Source organism: Cynocephalus volans, chromosome 15, assembly GCF_027409185.1.
Source record: "Cynocephalus volans isolate mCynVol1 chromosome 15, mCynVol1.pri, whole genome shotgun sequence".
NCBI classification, from domain to species: Eukaryota; Metazoa; Chordata; class Mammalia; order Dermoptera; family Cynocephalidae; genus Cynocephalus; species Cynocephalus volans.
In genome coordinates this window covers 74,027,905-74,047,382 of record NC_084474.1, presented here as the reverse complement: position 1 = coordinate 74,047,382, position 19,478 = coordinate 74,027,905, and the positions used below count along the sequence as shown (strand labels likewise).

Here is a 19,478-nt window from a genome sequence, read left to right as displayed (position 1 = left end):
TGTCACCTATTGGGCTCTGCCTCATGGGTTTGTATTTTTCGAAATAATACAGTAGCAAGCATGTGGCTTTGGTACAGAGAAATCAGAGTTGAATCTAGCTTTGACATTTACAAACTGGATGACCTCAGGAAAGGGATTAACTGAGTCTTAGCTTCCTCATTCGTAAAGTAGAGAGAACGTTATCCACCCACCTTCAAAAGTTTTTAGAAGAATAAAAGAGATCATGCATGTGAGATGTGTGGGGATACAATGCAGGTGGGCAGGCAGTGAATTCTCTTACCTTTTTATAGAAGTACCAGTTCATTGAATCATCCTATAAATTTGCTTCCGGCAGTTACTAATTGCCAGGATTTGTGTGAACTTTTGGGAGTACAGTAGTTAACACAGATAAGGGCCCTACATTTAGGGAGCTACTAGAGACGGATAGATAATAAACATAAATAAATATTATCAGATTCTGATAAATATTATAGAGAAAACAGGACAGATATTATGGACTGAATGTTTGTGTCCCCCCCCCAAATTCATCTGTTGAAATCCTAACCCCTCAATGTGATAGCATTAGGAGGAGGGGCTTTTGGGAGGTGGTTACATCACGAGGACGGAGTCATCATGAATGGATCAGTGCCTTTATAAGAGGAGACAGGGGAACTTGCTCTTGCTGTCTCTGCTCTATGTCATGTGAGGACACAGCAAAGAGATAGCCATCTGCAAACCAGGAAGCAGGCCCTCACCAGACACTGGATCTTGGACTTCCCAAACAAATGTTTGTTGCTTAATCCACCAAGTCCAAGATTTTTGTTTTAGCAGCCTGAAATGACTAAGACAAAAAGGTAATATAATAAAGAATAACTGGAGGAAGACAGGGGGAATATCACAGGGTATTAAAGAAAGGCTTCTCTGAAAATTAACATTTAATCTGAGTTTTAAAGGACAACAACGGAACCAGCCATCTCGTTGTAGGCAAAAACAAACTTGGGAAGAACAGAGAGAGAAGGCCAGAGGAGCTGTAAGCACACAGTGCGGGTGATAAGGTTCTGATCTACAGGGCCAGATCATGGACCCTTAGGCCATAAAAGGCAGCTGGAGTTAATTCTCATTGAATGGGAAGCCATTAAGCATTTTAAGTGCCAGAGTCACTTAGATTTACTTGAGAGGCAGACATAGGCACAATCATATTCACAATTGTCCTGAGTAATGTGAAGGATGCCACATAAAATAAGGTTATCACAGATAGTGTGGTCCAGAAACAGGTTTAGACTTGATGTGATTACAAAAAAAAAAAAAAGAGGATATCAATAAAGGTTGTGACAGGAAGCCAACGCTTACAAAGTAGAGTTTGACTACAGCCTATAGAATAGCTGGAGGAAGGAACTGGCTTCCTCTTCAAAGCAGCAGAAAAGAGGTAAGAGAGAGAATTCCCCTCCTGGAATCACTTCTCTCTCCAGGATATTAGTATGTCAATGCTGGCATTAAATGGGCTCATGTAGAGAAAGGGCCCTTCAAGGCACAGGCTCTGGCACTGAAAGGAAAGACACCTTTGCACTGAAAGGAACCAGCAGCTATTGGAATGGAACTCCTCAAGGAAGAGTGAAAAGTCAGCAAACGGCAAATGCAGAAAACAAGCCCTGGCTGCAAATGCACTGCAGGACTTGATTAAACCATGGGCAATTTCCATATTTCATGCTCCATTCTAGAGTTATAGTGCCAGTGAAATGTCCTCTTATAACAGTATGAACAGAAATGACTCCATTTTGTTAAACCTTTCAGTTTAAAAATTTGTTCTCTCCTGAACCCAAATCACATAGCCTGCAGTTAATTTCCAGAACACAATGACTCTTGCCTTCACATTGTACACAAATAATTAGCGAAAATCATTAACGTAGATGGCTGTTCTTTGCTAGCTCACTAACCTGATCTTATTTGAGAATAACAGGAACCGAACCCACAGAGAACGAAGTATGACACTGGTAAACTCTCATCTGGGAAGTTCTTTGATGATTATCTGAAACACTCATGTCTGCATATACCACTTGGTCACCATGAATCAACTTTCCACCACAGACCCCTATAAAACCCATTTTTTCGCTCTTCAGGCAAACCTGAGAGAGGCAGAGGTGGTCTTTGAGACATAAGTCCACTTCCCCAGGCTGCTGGTTCCTGATTAAAGGCTACCTTTCCTTGCACCAACCCTCGTCTCTCAATTACTGACTACTGAGCGGCGAGCAAACGGACCTTTGGGGTCTTGGTAACACTCTAAGCCAGAGGTCCACAGATTTTATGTTTTAAATAAAAGAACTTTCAAAATAAGAATAACTCCAAATTTAGAGATGCTGGATCAAGTGAGAATTTTAATAACATTGTTCTCTAGGCATGGGAAAGGAGGAGAGCAGTCAGTATGAAATAATAAAGCAAATTATTAGAAAAGATGTAATGAATTGTCTCTTTTTTATGTGGGTCTTGATTTAGACAAAGCTAAAAATAAAGATATGCAAGTTTGGAGCTTCTGTTATAACATGTGTTCCCTTCCTGGCCTTTGGGAATAAACAAACTACCATTGCATGAAGACAAGGAAGGCAGAAGAGAAACAAACTGGAGTTAAGACAAAATTTTCCAGCAAGCTTGAGATAATGTAAAAGTCCAATATTTCACCAAAGCTCAATTCTACTCACAACTGAAGTCGGGTTGGGTCCCACTCACCAGCTCTACATATTTACACATTCCTTGGCATAGATCTCAACAGTCCCATTCAGTACCTTAATTGACGGTCTGGCTTCCAGCCTAAACTGGCTCTGTAGAGGTCACAGGCATGAAGTGTTCTGGGGAACTGGGGCTAGGTGACTTTATACAAAGGTCACAGATTTGTCTACTCCAGTCCAGGAGAGAACTGGGGTGCACTTCACAATTCTCCCAAAATGACGCATTATTCTAGAGTTCTTCCAGGTTTTCTAGAGAAGTAAATTTTAATGTAGGCATAAAGGTGTCCCCTAGTCATGGATTAAATTAGGCGAAGAGTTCCACTTATATCAGGCAAAGAGCTCTCCTTTGGGTCTGAAAAGATCTTGATATGTTAACCAGGGAAAAAGAGGACCCTGTCTCTTCAGCCTAGGGTCTGAATATACTGGTGGCCCACATCTTAAAACTTTTTCATCTCCATTAAAAGGTGAAATAAAAAAGAGGTAAATAGTAAACATGAGAAACTTAACTTCAAGATGATCTGTTTTGGGTAAGAAAAGCAGTGAAATTAAGCAGTCATAATAAAAGCATAAAAATCTCACTGAATGAAAGTCACAAAGGCTCAGACGCAGGGTTTAGTACTCATCAGAAATCGGGAGAAAACCAGAGCCTTGACATAAGGGATGAGTCTGACATTCCGTTTAGACAGGGACACTGAAGGCAAGGCTGGCACATTAAACCATCCTGGGTCAGCTCTTGCCAGTCAGAGATGCTAAAAGGAAGTATATGGCCAGAATATTGGGCAATTTCCACTATCCAGACCAAGCAGGTCAGTTAGTATCAGGTGGGCAGATGCCTCCCACAGGGAACCCCCAAAAGCTTCCTGAGAAGGCTGTACAACCAAAACCCTACCGTTTTCCTAGACGAGGGTAGCTGTGATATGACAGGTTGGTGGAAACACGCCTTTAGGATTATACAAATGACTTGTTATGGAAGTGAAATTATTCTATAACAAATACATATGGTAAATAGAAAATAATTTATTCAGGGTTTTAGATAAGAAAATAACATACAAAGTAATTTTTAATGAGTATACACAGCTAAACTATATGAAAGGGCATGGTATTCACTACTGTTTTCATTTAGCCAGCCAATAGTACAAATATATCTCTATTCATTTCAATGCAGAGTCTGACCAAAAGCATCTTCTTAGAACAGTTTTGAGGCTATACCTTAACAATATTAATGAAGATTCCATTTGAGTGTTTCTCTTAAATGATAAAATATCGTTTATCTGTCTATCCATCCATGTATGTATGTATGTATGTTTGTATGTATGTATGTATGTATGTATGTATGTATGTATGTATGTATCTATCTATCTATCTATCTATCTATCTATCTATCTATCTATCTATCTATCTATCTATCTATCTATTTTGGCAGCTGGCCAGTCTATCTATCTATCTATCTATTTTGGCAGCTGGCCAGTATAGGGATAAGACCCTAGACCTTGGTGTTATCAGCACCACGCTCTAACCAACTGAGCTAACTGGCCAGCCCATGTTAAACAACTTAAACAAGTTTTTTTCCCCCTGCCAGATTTATGAGAATTTTCAATATGTTAATGTGCTCTGTAAATTTGCAAGGAGGTGATGCAGTGTGTGGCTGTTTAAAAGTGCTTTGATCACAGAACCTCAGGAGAAGACATTTTGCTGGACCAGAGAGCTGTATAATACAACCATGGGTCTGCTGCTCTAATGAATTCTGTACTGCTCTACAATATACAAAAACCACTGTAGACCTCCTGAGAAGCTAAAAATATGGGCCATATGAAGTATTAGTTTATGACACTGAAAAAACATATCAGGTAACCCATCTATCAAGATACATACATTAAAGAGTTAATTAGTTAACCAACTGACAATACCCAAATGGTTATGCACATTTATTGAGAAAGATGAACTAAAATCAATTAAGCTCACTGTACACATGGCTAAGCAAAACAAGGTCTTTAGGTGCAATGTAAATCTATTGCTTTCCTCAAAAGAAATGTGCTTTAAGTCAAAGCCTGGTGCAAGTGAGTGCATCCTCAGAACTGAAGCACTGTGCCAAAAATAATTTATATTAGTACTTTATTGTGGAAATAAAACATAAAATCCTTCCCACAGCCAAGAGTTCCATTAGAAAATGAAAAATTCAGCTTCGGCATGGATACAAATGCCCGCCCTTTACATTCTTGGCCAACTTTCCTGCTCTGAGTTTCTTTGGTGCTGCACCTACTGTGGTGCTGAGAAGGTGTGAAAGGTCTCTAACACAGACTGCCTTAGCCAATGAGGCTTCTGTAGCTGCCCCAGAGCTCAGGACCTGGAGGGTCTGTGCTTCCCCCACGTGAATGAGATCTTCAAATCAGAGGGCAGGGTCTGCCTCTAATGACACCAGCGCTGATTACCCAGACCGGCATGAAAGGTGCTCTTTGCTCCTTTGAGCCATTCTCTGCTGCCTGTTTTTTCCCCCAGTATGTAAAACAGTGCCAGAGGGCACATGCTATATATATAAATCAGAGAGGTGGAGATACAAATCATGCCTACTGCTGTGCTGGTTTACTGCTCTAGGAAAAGGTTTGATGGGAGGGGAGAAAGTATTGAATAAATAAACGATAGAAATAATCCTTAACTTTCCCATGTTTTACATCCTCCCATGGTCCTAGTTAATCAAGAGAACTACCCTCTGTGAAACGATTCACACAGAAAAGAACTGTGCTGGCAGTGTTTTGAAGCAGAAAACCTATGCTGTCTTCATCCTCTTATATGGTATTTCTGTATAAATCAAAACAATGTATATACACATATATGCATACAAGAAGTCTAGAAGAATATAAATCAAAATGCCAACGATGCTACACTTTATCATATGCCATTTATACTTCAATAAAGCTGCTCAAAAAATGTTAACAGCAGCCATCTCTGAGTTAAGAAAAATTAGAAGTAATTTTCATCTTTTTCTGCTTGTCTATATTTTCCAAATTTTCTTGACTATACATGTATCTCTTAGCACTAAAAATCTGTAAAAATTATTTTCAAAAATCTTGCACAATTCATTCAATGTTGAATTGATGTTTGTGTAGCTCTTTGTACTTTATCGAGTATTTCCACATATTTATTTTCCTCTGTTTTTTTCTTTTCTGTTATGTTATTTTTAATTGACGAATCATAATTGTATACATCTATGGGGTACAGTGGGATGTGTTGATATATGCATACAATGTGGAATGACTAAATCAAGCTAATTAACATATGCATCACCTCACTTACCTACCATTTTTTATGGTGAGACATTTGAAATTTACTCTTTTAGTAATACATTATGGTTGACTATAATCACCCTGCTGTGCAATAGGTTCCACATATTTAAATCATAAAACAGCTGAGGGAAATATGGTTGTTGTTTCAGAGAGGAGGAAACAGGCTCTGAGATGTTATAAAACTTGTCCAAAGTCAAAGAGCTCGTAACTAGCAGAACCAAGAACTGAATCCACATCTGCTCTTGCAAATTCCATGACTTTTGTTTCTGTATTCTCAATGGTCTAGTATGTGCTACTGACTGCATAAACCCTACAGGAATATACCTTGCATAGAACAGAAGCAGCACAGTTATTACACAAGATTTAAGCAAAAAGAAATATATGTATTTTCAAACTCAGAATTGGTTGAGGGGAGAAATGTGAAAAACCAAGGGTGGTTTGGAGACTAAGAAGGCAGAGGCAGAGAGGTAGGAAAACTTTCTCTCCTGGTTGCTACATCATACGCTTTTGCCTTCCTTTCAACATTATTCAGAAAGGGAAAGGAAATTTGACAAAAATGGGACCAAAACACTCACAGAGAGAAAGTATAGATGGCACCAAACAATGAAATAAGGCTAACAGTACTTATACTGCTTTATTAGAGGAGAGAAAAGACCCAGGGGAAGGCTAAGGAATTTGGAGAATAAGAAAGAGAAAGTAGAATTAGAGAAGGGCACAAAGCCAGAGGGGGTTGGATCTCAAATGAGAATCATGGCCAAGTCAGCCTGCAGAACCCAGGACAGATACGAAAGAGGGTGACAGAAGACCGATTGGTACCTTCATTCCTGCCGCGGCTGCAGGGCCACTGGGGTCCACAGCCTGGATATGGCATGGCTTACTTCCTCGCACCACAAAGCCCCAGCCAACAGCGTCGCCAACAATCTAGAGGGGAAAACCACAATTAGCAATTGGCAGACAATCCCTGGCAATTTGCCTGCACTTGCAAGAGAGGGAACATCAGCCCAGGATTAAGTATGGGCCATGACACATCTTTCTCCATTTCATATCTACTCTGTCACTTTGCTTCTATCACAAACAAAGGCATAGCTCTGTGGCAAATGTGGTTGGGAAACATAACCTGTTTGGCAAAAAGAAGCTGCTTCTGGGAGAAGACTACTCAGTAAACAACTGGCAGATTGCTTCTTTCTTAGGCTGCTAGACAATTTAGTATCAGACTCCAACAGAAGATTTAAAAGATCTAAAAACACGGTTGAAAGTTCTCTCCAGATCCAATTTCTACTCCAAGTTTGTTCTTTCCCTCTGGATCCAAACCATCCACTCTTGATCCTGCAATGTCTTGAAGTCTAGAATAACAGTTTAAATTACTGATGGTGCAAAATATGAAGAATCTTGGCTTTCTTGAAATACAATTTTCTCTACCAAGAAAATCAAGTGAAAAAGTACACAAAGTTCACAATTTGCAACTAGACTCTAATCCAAAAGTTGTTTGGAACTGGAGTGTGCCTTTTCCTATAGAAATCATTATTAGAACTGGCAGTTACGTTCTCTGGGCAGCACTCAAACTGGTCTTTAACATGTATCCCAACTGAAATACAGGTGAAACACATTCATATTCCAATACTAGCAATGCCAGAATTTAAATTAAAAACCAAAATTAATACTGTCAAAATATAATCAACATACAAAGTCTCATGAATTCTGGAGACTGAGAAAACACAGAGAAGCAAATGGAAATTTTTGTCGAAATTCTCAAGAAGACTTTTAAGCACCTCAATGACGTTAGGGCTTGCTGTTATTAGTTTATCACACCTAATTTCACTTCCAAATGTACAGTTTACCTTTTCCCCTGATACAGGTGTATTATCAGTGTCTTTCTCATATTAATTCCTCAGTGCTCATAATGCGAAGCAGCCCTGACAAATGCCTGCAGTGTGAATGAGTACGCAAAGATTTGTTTTTTTTCCTGGGGTAGTGGAATAAATGGAAGGCATTTATTTTAAGTGACAGATGATGTCTGGTAGGAGGAAGAAGGAAGGCTGAAGGGCCTCCAAGAAGGGGCCATAGTTAGGAGCTGCTCCCAGGTATGCGGGTCTTCCAGGTGAGATGCTTGTTTACATCCAGGCAAGCTGACATTTTTAAAGGCACCATTCCTTATGGCAGAACCATTTATTCCCATCATTTCCCTTTCTCTTCTGTCAGACTCCTCTAATGTCTTAAATGATTTTTACAATTAACTGCAAGGCAGAAGGAATTGTTGGCATTATTTGCACTACCATTTGCCTTAATATATGTAATCACATTAGAGTAAATGCATAACGCACATCTTTTATTTTTTTTTCAAGAACACATCAAAAAGAATTTCAAGTGCTGTATTAATAATAAATCATGTCAAGTCCTAATCCATTTTAGTGCCTTAGGGTCAAGAAATTCTACTATTATAATTATGCTAAAAACAAAAGGAAAGTTAGGAAAAAGTTTCCAATTCGTCCATAAGCTACACACTGACCTGTTAACATGGCACAGAAGACAAGCAGCACAGGAGAAAAAAGCCAAGCTGTCAGCCTACCGTGAATGTCTTCCTTGCATAGGGAGCCCCGGGCGTCAGGAGTTCCTCAGAAGTGACAGGTCTCTTCAGCACTGTGAGACAGAAACAATGTCAAGGAATAAATGCTTCTGAGTCCTTCATCCATTCAGCAGGAATTTACTGAATGCCATGTACATGACCATCACCGAACAAAAGCGGCAAAGATCCCTGCCTCACAGTTTATACTCTGAGTAGATGCAGAAAGTATCAGCAAAGACAAATAACCATAAACCCAACTTACAGAGCTATGGGGGAAAAAAAAGAAAGAATGGAAAGGGAAGCAAGAGTGTCAGGGGTGGAAGTAAAGGGGAGGGTTGAAATGTTTCTACAAAGAAAAAGGCCATGTTTTCTTTTTCTTTCTTTTCTTTTTTCTTTTTTGAGGTTGGCCGGTACAGGGACCTGAACCCTTGACCTTGGTGTTACCACACTGCACTCTAACCAGCTGAGCTAACTGGCCAGCCCAGGCCATGTTTTCTAATTTTCCTGATAGAAAATTTCTTCTTTTCTTAAATCCTGATATGCATTCGAACATTTCAAAGTTAGAAGAAAACCTGACTCTAGTGGTCTGATAGCCATGTCTGAAGAACTAACCCTATGCAGCCCCCTTCCCCCGCCGTACTGGACACACCCCACACTCGAAAGCAGCACTTCTTCCTTATTAACACCCAGGACTGCACGTACACACCACCTTTTTACCCTCAGTAATAAGACCAGTGAACTTTTCCAAGTAGTCGATATAAGCTAGGCACTTTGCTGGTGCGGTAAATATATTATCTCATTTAATTGTCACAAGAACTAATGAGTTGTGTTCATCATTATTGCCATCTTATAAGCGAGAAAACCCAAGTTTAGGAAAGTTATATTGCTGTGTCCAAGGTGCCAGAGCTAATGGGTAACAGGATTACGATCGAACTCAGGCGTTGGATGCCAGCACCCTCAGCCGCTGTGCAGCACGGCTCATCTTGTGCTATGCGGTCTCCGTAAGCAGAAGAAAGGGCTCAGAAGCTCCGGAAGACAGTGGCACGGTGTGTTGTCCTCCTAAGATCCTGTTCTCATCAGCTCACCGCTGTTACCCACCAAGATGGCAAAGACAGCAGCCAATTCCCGACTTGCCGGCTGCCTAAAAACCCACCAACGATGAACGTCCCCGTCCATCCTGTGCTAAGAACTGGGGAAGGGACTACCATGCCACTCACAGCAACCAGTGGGTCAAGGGACAGGGTCCATTCCAATCTAGTTATACAGACTTCAAGGACTTGAGTGCCCCAAAGAAACAGAAGGGCAAAGGGCCAGGGCCTAACCTGGCAAAATGCCAACCTCCACTTCCCTTGCTGGAGGCACTGGGTGGTCAGGTGTGAGTCCCGGAACAGGTGTGTGGCAGTGTGGGGGAGGAACGTCAGTGCAGGCTGGGCCCTGCCTGCGTACACCCAGCACTGGCCTAACAAGCCCCTATTGGTCAAAGTCAATGAAGTGCTTGCTTCTTGATGAGGTGACATGTGGCTGTTTTATTACTTGTGCTTTCAGAAAGCTCATAAAAGAGAAAACAAATGTATGGTCACCAAACAAGAGGGAGTAGGTTAAATATCAAGATAGGAATAGAATGTCTCAGTCGATGGATAGCAGGTATGAAAAGACGTCAGTGGCTGAGGGCTGAGATCTTTTTATTCCGTCAGTCCACTCCCTGTCCACCCTCCAAATACCCACAAGGGCTATGAACTTACATACAAGAATCACACTGCACTATGTTGCAACAGAACTGACCATTTATTTTCATGCACTTTTTCCCTTTATTATGCTGAAAAACAGAGAATCTTTGAGCCTCGGGGAATTATCCTTTAGTTTCTCTTTTCATACCCTTGGGACTTTATTTTCTCCCCACAATGATACTGATTATAATAATATTTATAGTATTTTTTCTTTTTGGTCTGGCATAGGGCATTCATACACAGTACTAAAAATATTTATCCTGATGTGTATAGGATGGTTGATTTTTAAATACCTTACACTGCCTTACTGATTTTCTGCTTGAAGAAAAGAAAAAAAACCACAATGAGCTCACTGGGTCTTAGGAACCCTCTCAAAAGTGAGGGCGAAGCTTGTCAAAATACAGGTGAAAGGTGAGATTTAGAAACCACAACTCAATCCTGACAACTCTAGTCCTTAGAGATTCAAGAAAGCCAACTTTCTTTTCTGCCTACATGTCAGTGAACTCTTCCCCTTAAGCCAAGGGGCAAAGAAAAGAGAGAAAAATACTAATCCATGTCAGGGAACAGGGATGTGTTGCTAATTTAAGTCATTAACACTGTGTTTATATTCTATCATATGCAATCAAAAACACATAAAATGCATATAGCACAAATGACCCTTTTTTGAAACTGAGATCTTTTGCTTTTAACTTTGAGGATGCCTGTCAGATTTCTATCAGGGCTTCAAATATTCCGTTTCTAAGAATTCAGTTCCCCTTTCTCACTATGTCTTATCAGCACGTTTCATTAATTGAAAAACCCAGTAGTACATGGGCGCTCAACCAGTGTGGAAGCAAATTTCTTCACTCACTTGCAAGTTAGATCAGGAAAAATAGCCAACATTTTAGATAACAGCATCAGATGGCACAGTTTTCTCTTAAAGCCCTTTGAACAACTGTTAATCCTAATTATCACTAATATGTTATGTTTTGGGGGTTTTTTTTCCTCCAAAAAGATGGTGTATTCATTGTGCTAAGGGATCATGACCTTTCATCTTTCATACCCCAACATCTCATGATGAGAACACAATACAAACAAAAGGAACAGTGTCTCTTCCCTGAAAGTGATCAGCTGAACTAGTGGACAGCACACTAAGCACATGGAGTTGAGAGTGTTTTCAAGAAATGATTATAATGATGGGCCACACAATCTCCTCCAGGGACGGAGAGCAGTGAAGACACCAGGTGGATAAGGGGCAGTGAGAAGGTGGGAGTGTCAATGGATTACAGGTTCCTGGGGGTTGAAGAACTGATTGGGTCAAGGAAGGACTGTTTCTAAGTACATGTTCATCAACAGTCTTTGGGCCATATTTTTTTCCTGGAATATAAAATCCAGAGGTTGATAACAAGATTTTAAAACTGCAAGGCACCAAGCATCAATTCCAGGGATAGTTGGGTTTGCATAGATTCATGCTCCTTCCCTAGGGATGCTAGGACCCAACAAATCTTTGCATCTGCTACAGTCTGGGGAAGCACTATTTCTCCTGCTGTAGAGAACACTGTCATATTCTGCCCTAAACCCCCTTGAGGGCTGAGGGACTCCTCCCAAGTGCTGGGAGTGCTAATGGCAGACAGCTCTCAATTGACTTGGGGAGCCATTTCTCTGAAGCTGCCTCGCCCCAGATCATGCCCTCCTCCCAGGTACAGCCAACATCTAATAACGGGTCAACATATAGGTATGAAGGCCTGGCCCCCTCAGTGCAACTCGAGGCAACTCTGAAGGGCCATGCCAGCTCTAGAGCACCCCTTGGGGCCCACTGCAGCCTTCATGGAGACTGCATTAAAGCCTAGTTTCCCCCTCTGCTCAATCCTACTTCTTTCCCTTCTATTCAACAGGTGTTGGCCCCAAGAGCACAGTCTAAGAAGATTCCAGCACATTGATTTCCCTCTGTCCCAGAATCTAATTCCCATGGAACGCAGCCTGCACATCTGCCCAAGTCCCCACAGTCACAGTCAGGAACAGGGTCATCTTTGGTGCACTCACCGGACTTGGGGTTGCAGAGCACAGGGGGGCTGCTGCTGAGGGTGGGGCTGCTGCTGAAGTAGCCACTGCTGCCGCAGCTGCTCATGCTACTCCTCCTGACCGCAGACACGATCTTGATCTCCTTGCTGGGGCTCACTGTGCAAGACAGAAAACACACACAGGCACCAAAGGTGCTGGTCTCAGTTCCTAGAGCACATGGGCTTTCAGCTATGAGCCTCTGCCAGGCCAGGAAAAAGCACTCTGGCCTTGGAGTCAGAAAAGCAGAATTTGAGTAGTATCTCTGCCATATACAGCACAACCTGGGGCCATTCCTTCAGCTCTCTGAGCCTCAATTTCCCCGACTATAGAGTGAGAATAATGGTATCTCACAGGATTAGTGCAAGGAGTAATTATATAATGCACGTGGAAGTGTGATATTATTTCAAGAACTATCAAATCCATGCTAAGCAGTCCCTGCAAGGATGTGAATTAAGTGCTGGCTATACATGGGTTGAGTGAACAGTGATAACAAATGCCTCCTGATTTACTATTAAACTATTAATCACCCAGAACCAAGGAAGAAGGAGCTTAAAATACAAGGCATGGCAAGATTCGTACTATCTGTTTAATTCTATTCTTCTGTGAACTCTTTGAAGTACCCTTGTACAGAGCTCATATTCCGGCTTTGAAAGGGAGTGTCTTCTATTTTCTGATTTGGTTCTTTCTGCCATGAAGTAGGCTTGCTGTCAACAGGGGGAAGGTATATGATCGAATGAATGAAGCCATGGAGCGCACAGTGCCCAGTCCCTGGCACGTGGGCAATGCTGGCTTTTATGGCGACCACGGTAACTTTATTCTCCTTCTCATCATCACTGCTTGTTTGGGTCCATTGTGCCCACTCAAGGAACAGGCAAATCTCTGTATCATGAGAAAGTGAAGAATTGCTTTGCATTTGCAGAAGACTGTAACCTCAGGGGGATATACAACAGTGTGTCTTCTTGTCCTGACCAGGTTGGGACTGAAGCTTAGGTTCCTGACCCTCAGGGAGTCTCTATTTCCCCACAGCAGCTCTGACTTCATTCTCTCCTCCAGCCAGACTGTGTCTGAGAAACCTGGGAAGCATGGGGTCAGTGAGGGGGCAGTATAATACCAACATTTGAAGAAGATAGAGCCAGTGTGAGACCCTGCTCTTCCACCACCTTCTAACCCTGAGCAAGCCACATAATTGCTCTGTGCCTTAGTTTCTTTATCTGGAAAATGGAAATTAATAAACTCCTTTCTCTTAGGGTTATGGTGAGAATTAAATGAGAAAATTCAAGCAACCAAGCTTGGCTCAGTGCCTGGGCACAGAAAGGTCTCAATATAGAGAGTTGTAAGTGTTCTCACTGGAACCTCCTATTCATAACCAAGCCATGACACTATCATGTTGTGCTGAGTAAATCCCAGTACTTCCAAAGCTTAAGCCAATCAGCTCCTTGAGTCAATGCCAAGTTTTCACAGGAGCTGAAGATACACCTTTAATAACCTGACTCTCTTGAACGAAAGGACACTTTCTTCAAGTTTATCTCCTCTGGATAAGTGGCGTTATCTTTGTGAACATCAGTCGTCATCATATCTGTGAGGGCTAATTGTTCATATGAGACCACATGGCTTCACACTGAACAACCCAGAATGCTGTGCTCTATGGGCTCCTGTGTCTGCTTTTCATGATTTTTCTGTGTTCTGTATCACCCCTTGATAATGGGTTGATTATCAGTTGCCTTTTAGTTATCAGGATATGTACCCACAGAAGTCTTTTATTCATCCTTAAAATAGATAGCTTTCCAAAGTTGTAATTGATAAAACTAAATAATTAATGAATTGTTTGTAAATTAAAAGTAAATAAAGTATGAGGGAGAGATTGAGAGGTCATCTATAATTCAAATACATAATTTTATAAAACAGACTTCATGGCGTGCCCAGGAACAACGTGGGTTTTATTTTTTCATACTTTTTCATTATAAAAAAATAAAAATTTTCTGGAGAACAGAATGTCACAAATGTGAGTTATTACTCTACTCTTTCTCAAATGACAAATACACGAGCTCCAATAAACAATGTCACTGGCATACCTGACATGAAGCTGGTCGATTTCCGATTGTCGTGGCTCTGCTTCCTCAGGCAGAAGGGACTATCATGAGCTTCCTGGGAGGACGGGGACTTTTCATTGAGCAGCTCCATCAGTCTTCGCCTCCGTCGGAAGTTCATTCTGAACTGGTAGAGGAGATTGCTGTCCACGAATGGGTGCTTGTTGGACACTGGGGACAAGACACAGCAGATGAGGACTGTATAGCATCCTGGCCACTGAGCACTGCAGCCAGCAGACTTCAGCCAACAAGGGCAAAAGTCTCAAGAAAGGGTTTAGTTTTACAGATGCCACCACATCATGAGCTTGTGGTCTGACCACATATGGTCCCAAATTCTTTCCACGTGTTCTACATTTTAAAAATTTGCCAACCAGTTCCTCCCTTTCCTTGGCTTCCCCTGCAATCTGAGTTTCGCCTTTCCTAGTGTTCTCCTGGCCCCGTGTCGCCTTCGTCAGAGCACTTACCACACTGCATGCTCATTGTCTGCTCACTTCTCTGTCTTTCCCCTGAAACTCTAGGCTCTTAGGGGCAGTGATCATGGCTTCATTTAGTCATGCATCTCCAGTGTCCTGCCCAGTACTTGTCCCATAGCAACATTTCAATTCATTTTTTTAACTTTTTATTTTGAAATAAATATAGACTCAAAGAGAGAAGCATAGAAATACAGAGGCCACACATTATATGATTCCATTCATATGAAATGTCCAGAACAGGGAAATCTCTAGAGATGGAAGTAGGCTGGTGATTGCCAGGGTCTGCAGGAGGCCTGGGGAGCTGGGCGAGGGGTGAGATGATAGCTAAGATAAGGGATTTCTTTTTGAGGTGATGAAAATGTTCTAAAATTGCCTGTCATGATGATTGCACAACTCTGTGAATATGCTAAAAACCACTGAATCGTACACTTAAATGGGTGAATTGTATGGTATGTGAACTATATGTCAATAAACCTGTTTTAAAAATCAATAGTAAAAAAGGGTACAGTGAGTTCCCGTGTATCCTTCATCCAGATGCCCCCAAAGGTCACATCATACATGAATAACTACAGTTCAAACCAGGATGTGGACATTGGTATAATCTACAGAACTTATTCAGATTTCACTAGTTTTTGCACGCACGCGTTTAAGTGTGTGTGTCTCTTTGTGTATAGTTCTATGCAATTTTATAACATGTATAGATTTCTGTAACCACCATTACAATGAAGAAATAGAACTGTTCCTTCATGACAAAGAAGCCCCCGCTGTCGTGCTATCCCTGTGGAGCCTTCCCAACTAAGTCCCTAATGCCTGGCAACAACTAATATGCTCTCTATCTCTATAATGTTATTATATCAAGAATATTATATAAATGGAATCACAGAGTATGTAGCTGTTTAAATTTGTTGTTTAATGAATGAATAAACGGCTATCCAATGATAAAGGCTGCTTAGTTCCTAAGGAAAAGCTATACTTTGGGATCATGCGGGAGTCAACTTGAAATCAATAATAACAAAAGCTGATTCTCATACAGCATGTTCTATGAATCCAGCACTATTTTACGTGTTTTATATGCATTAATTCTTTAAATTATAACATCCTGGAATATAGGTATTGTTATTTTTTTCCCTATTTTTGATGAGAAAACCGAAGCCCAAAGATATCAGTAGATCACCGAAAGAAAATACATTGAATGGCAGAGGTAGAAATAGAACTATAGTATCTGACTCCAGAATCTAAATTTCAAACCACTGCTCTCTACTGCTTCTATGAGAAGCAATTCCAGTGCTTGTTTAGGTTCTCATAAAGCATTGAAACAATGTCCTACAGAACTGCTAATGTACAACTATTCAACTGAATTTACACCAATTCTACTTTACCATTTATACCTTAGAGGTCTATTGAGATCTATTTGCAGCTTCAATTTTATACCTGGAGTTAATGACTCTTGGAGTTCTGGGGCAGGTGGGATATCAGGCTCCGAAAGTAATGTTCCTGGGTCATTTCTGTCTCTAGGAAGTAACCAGGAACTGTGCAAACTGGCCAGTATCATGCTGAAGTCTCAAACAACTCCCTCCCCAAAAAGCAAAAAACCTGAATAGACTTCACAAAAAGAGAAGATATAGAAATATCTAATTAGCATATAAGAAGAGGCTCAACCTCATTAGTCAGCATGGAAATGCAAACTGAAAACACAATGAGGTAGCATTTCACATACACCAGAATCCCTAAAATAAAAAAGAGTGACAGGACAAAATGTTGGTAAGGATATGGAGCAACTGGAACTCTAGCTGTGCTGAAGGGCATGTAAAAAGTAAAACCAGGTTGGGGAATGGTTTGAAAGATCTTATAAAGTTACACACATATCTACTCTATGTCCCAGCAATTCTACTTCTAGGAATCTACATAAGACAAATTAAAAAATTTAACCACAAGAATGACCATTATATCCTTATTCATAATAGCCCAGAGCTGTTAACAACATGTCCATCAACAGACAAACGGATAAGTAAATTATGGTGTATTCATAGAATGAAATACTACTCAGCAATAAAATGGAGTGAACTGCTGGTACACAAAACATCGTGGACAAACACTAAAAGCACTAAGCTGAGTGAGAAAACCCAGATATAATAGATATACACTGAATAATTTAATTTACGTGAGGTTCAAGAACAGATAAAACTTAACTATAGTAATAAAAATCAGAAAGTGGTTGCCTGGCAAGCAGGAGGTGAAGATTGACTGGAAAGGGCCAGGAAGAAACTTTCTGAGGTGATGAAAATAGCCTGTTTTTATAGTGATTACACAAATGCATACATTGTCAAAATACATCACACCAAACACCTAAGATCTGTGTATTTTATTGTGGGTTAATTGTATTCCCATTAATTAATGCCAACAAATGCAATCTAGGGTTATAACTGTATTTGTCATTCACATTTGTTAATGAATAACTCTTCTGGTTACATAAATATCAGAGTCTCAGGATGTGGGCCCCTATTCTGAGAGTACCATTGCCAACATATAATCTAATGATACATTTAGGCATTTCACAGTCAGAAAAAGTAATAAACTATTCACTTTGGCCAGATGAATAATGTTGGTGTCAAAGACAAATATACTTAATTCAGTGGTAGTTCTGCAAGTTCTTAGTAAATAATCCATCTTGGATTCTGGAGATGCTAACCTAATGCAATCCAGACCAAGAAATAAGCCAACTATACTTTGATGTGATATCTACAAATAGTGGCTCTCTTGTAGATAATCAGAGTTTTATATAAATTTACTATATCCACTATATTCAATAATACTATATTAAAATTTTGTAGATAAGTTATTTCTGGCAAACTTTTCTGAGTTCATTGCAATTTTAAAAATCCTCAGATTGGCTTCGACAACAGTATCTTAAATTATGACCTATAAACATGTAGCTCTATATACACTTATTAACGCCTATTGTTTTCTCTTGGCACAGTGAATTACAATAAAACATTGGCTCTGATATAAATAAATCAAGAAAAGCATTCTGAATCCAAACAAATTCCATAACAGATAAAAGTGCTTTAAACATATTTTTAATTGAAGTGGAAACTTGGCTGTTAATATAATCAGGCATCTCCTGTGGCTTTAGTTATTGACCCAGAGTTTAATTCACCAGTCTACATCCCCTCCAGTTCCTCAGAACTATGCCACTTATAACCAAAAGCGTGAACATACCATCTAAGATAAGATACAAGGGTTAAATTTAAATAGTCCTTACTCATTACATTCTCTCCCCAATATTACAGATGACCTTGAAAATGATGAAATCAGGGAAAATGAGGACTGGATGAGATAGTAGACTATATGCCAAACAGATTGTTAAGAACTCCATAAATTGTTTTATAACCACTGTTGCGTTTACTGTTATCTGCTGATGATATACTGCCATTTGGCTTATGAGAATTCAATTTTGTGAAATATGACATTTATGCCCCACTTCAATTTTCAAAGACTGATTTGGACTTTGGGGCCTCGGGAGCAGCCACCCTCTGTGAAATGAAGGTCACCGCATGTTCGCCCGCTCAACTGTGTGGCTGGCACAGGTGCAGTCAAGTTCTCTCAGAACAGAGAAGTGACAACTGCATGTGTCACCTACGTTTTTGTAAAGAGCTATTTTACCTTTAAAGGCGTTTTCATTCTCTCTGTCTTATTGAAAGTTTAATGACATAAACATTGAGTTTCATATGGTTTGCCTTGTGTGTGAGTGTAGTCCTGGGTTTAACATATATAATCATAGCTTCAAAAGCTGAAGAAGTGCAGGTAAACAGCCATATTATGGCACTAGAAAATAAACGTGATGTCCATTCATTTATTCAACCAGCCAGCCACCAAAAAAAGAAAAAGCTTTAGCGGGTACCCCACTGGAAGATATTTACATCTCAGGAATCAAAGAAAAACAGGAAATAAAGTTTTTGAAAGAAAATAGATTAAGAAAGTGAAAGATTTCTTTTTATATTTATAAGTAGAGGCTCAAAAAGTAACAACAGCTAAATGACACACAGTTTACTTTCAGAGAGAGAAAAGTTGATTCTACATGTTAACATATCATTCTACATATTAAATGTAAAAATCATTTGCTGCAATAAGCAACTTATTCTTTGTTAAACGATGAAAAACATAATCTATGATCTGGAAAAAAAAATTAAAGAAAAGGAAGGAAAAATCAAGGAATACTGTTCATTGGTGACTCTTTATTTTAAAGTTTTTCCAATGCTTCATTTTTTAGATCTCAGTGATATACAGGACCTTTGTATTATAGTAACTGTGATGTATATAGTTTGATAAACTTCATTCTTTGCTCTTTGGAACTATTCATCTCTAAACAGGAAGAAAATTCAAAGACAGTGTTCAATGTCTACATTCGATATCTAATATTCTAGTTGTGATCTTATCAACAGCTGTCACTGAAAACTGACAATTTTGTACTTATCCAATTTATAATTTCTGGGACTCTCCAAGCCTTTGCTTTGGCGGAATTCTCCAGGGGCTTGGTTTGGTATTATATGGGATATAAAATAGGAGGAAAAGCAGACACAGCCAGATAGCTGGTACCATGTAAGCACA

The 19,478-nt window shown here is 40.0% G+C and overlaps 1 protein-coding gene across 1 annotated transcript in view; it reads right to left on the bottom strand.

Moving 5' to 3' along the window:
* The window catches only part of DEPTOR (DEP domain containing MTOR interacting protein), a 143,423-nt gene that overhangs the window by 37,000 nt on the left and 86,945 nt on the right, over positions 1-19,478 (bottom strand). Inside the window, exons 5-8 of the mRNA XM_063079952.1 lie at positions 14,383-14,568; positions 12,293-12,427; positions 8,547-8,617; positions 6,797-6,901 (exon numbers count right to left, since the gene is read on the bottom strand). Coding sequence (XP_062936022.1) covers positions 6,797-6,901; positions 8,547-8,617; positions 12,293-12,427; positions 14,383-14,568 — 497 coding nt within the window. The remainder of the gene's footprint in view (positions 1-6,796; positions 6,902-8,546; positions 8,618-12,292; positions 12,428-14,382; positions 14,569-19,478) is intronic.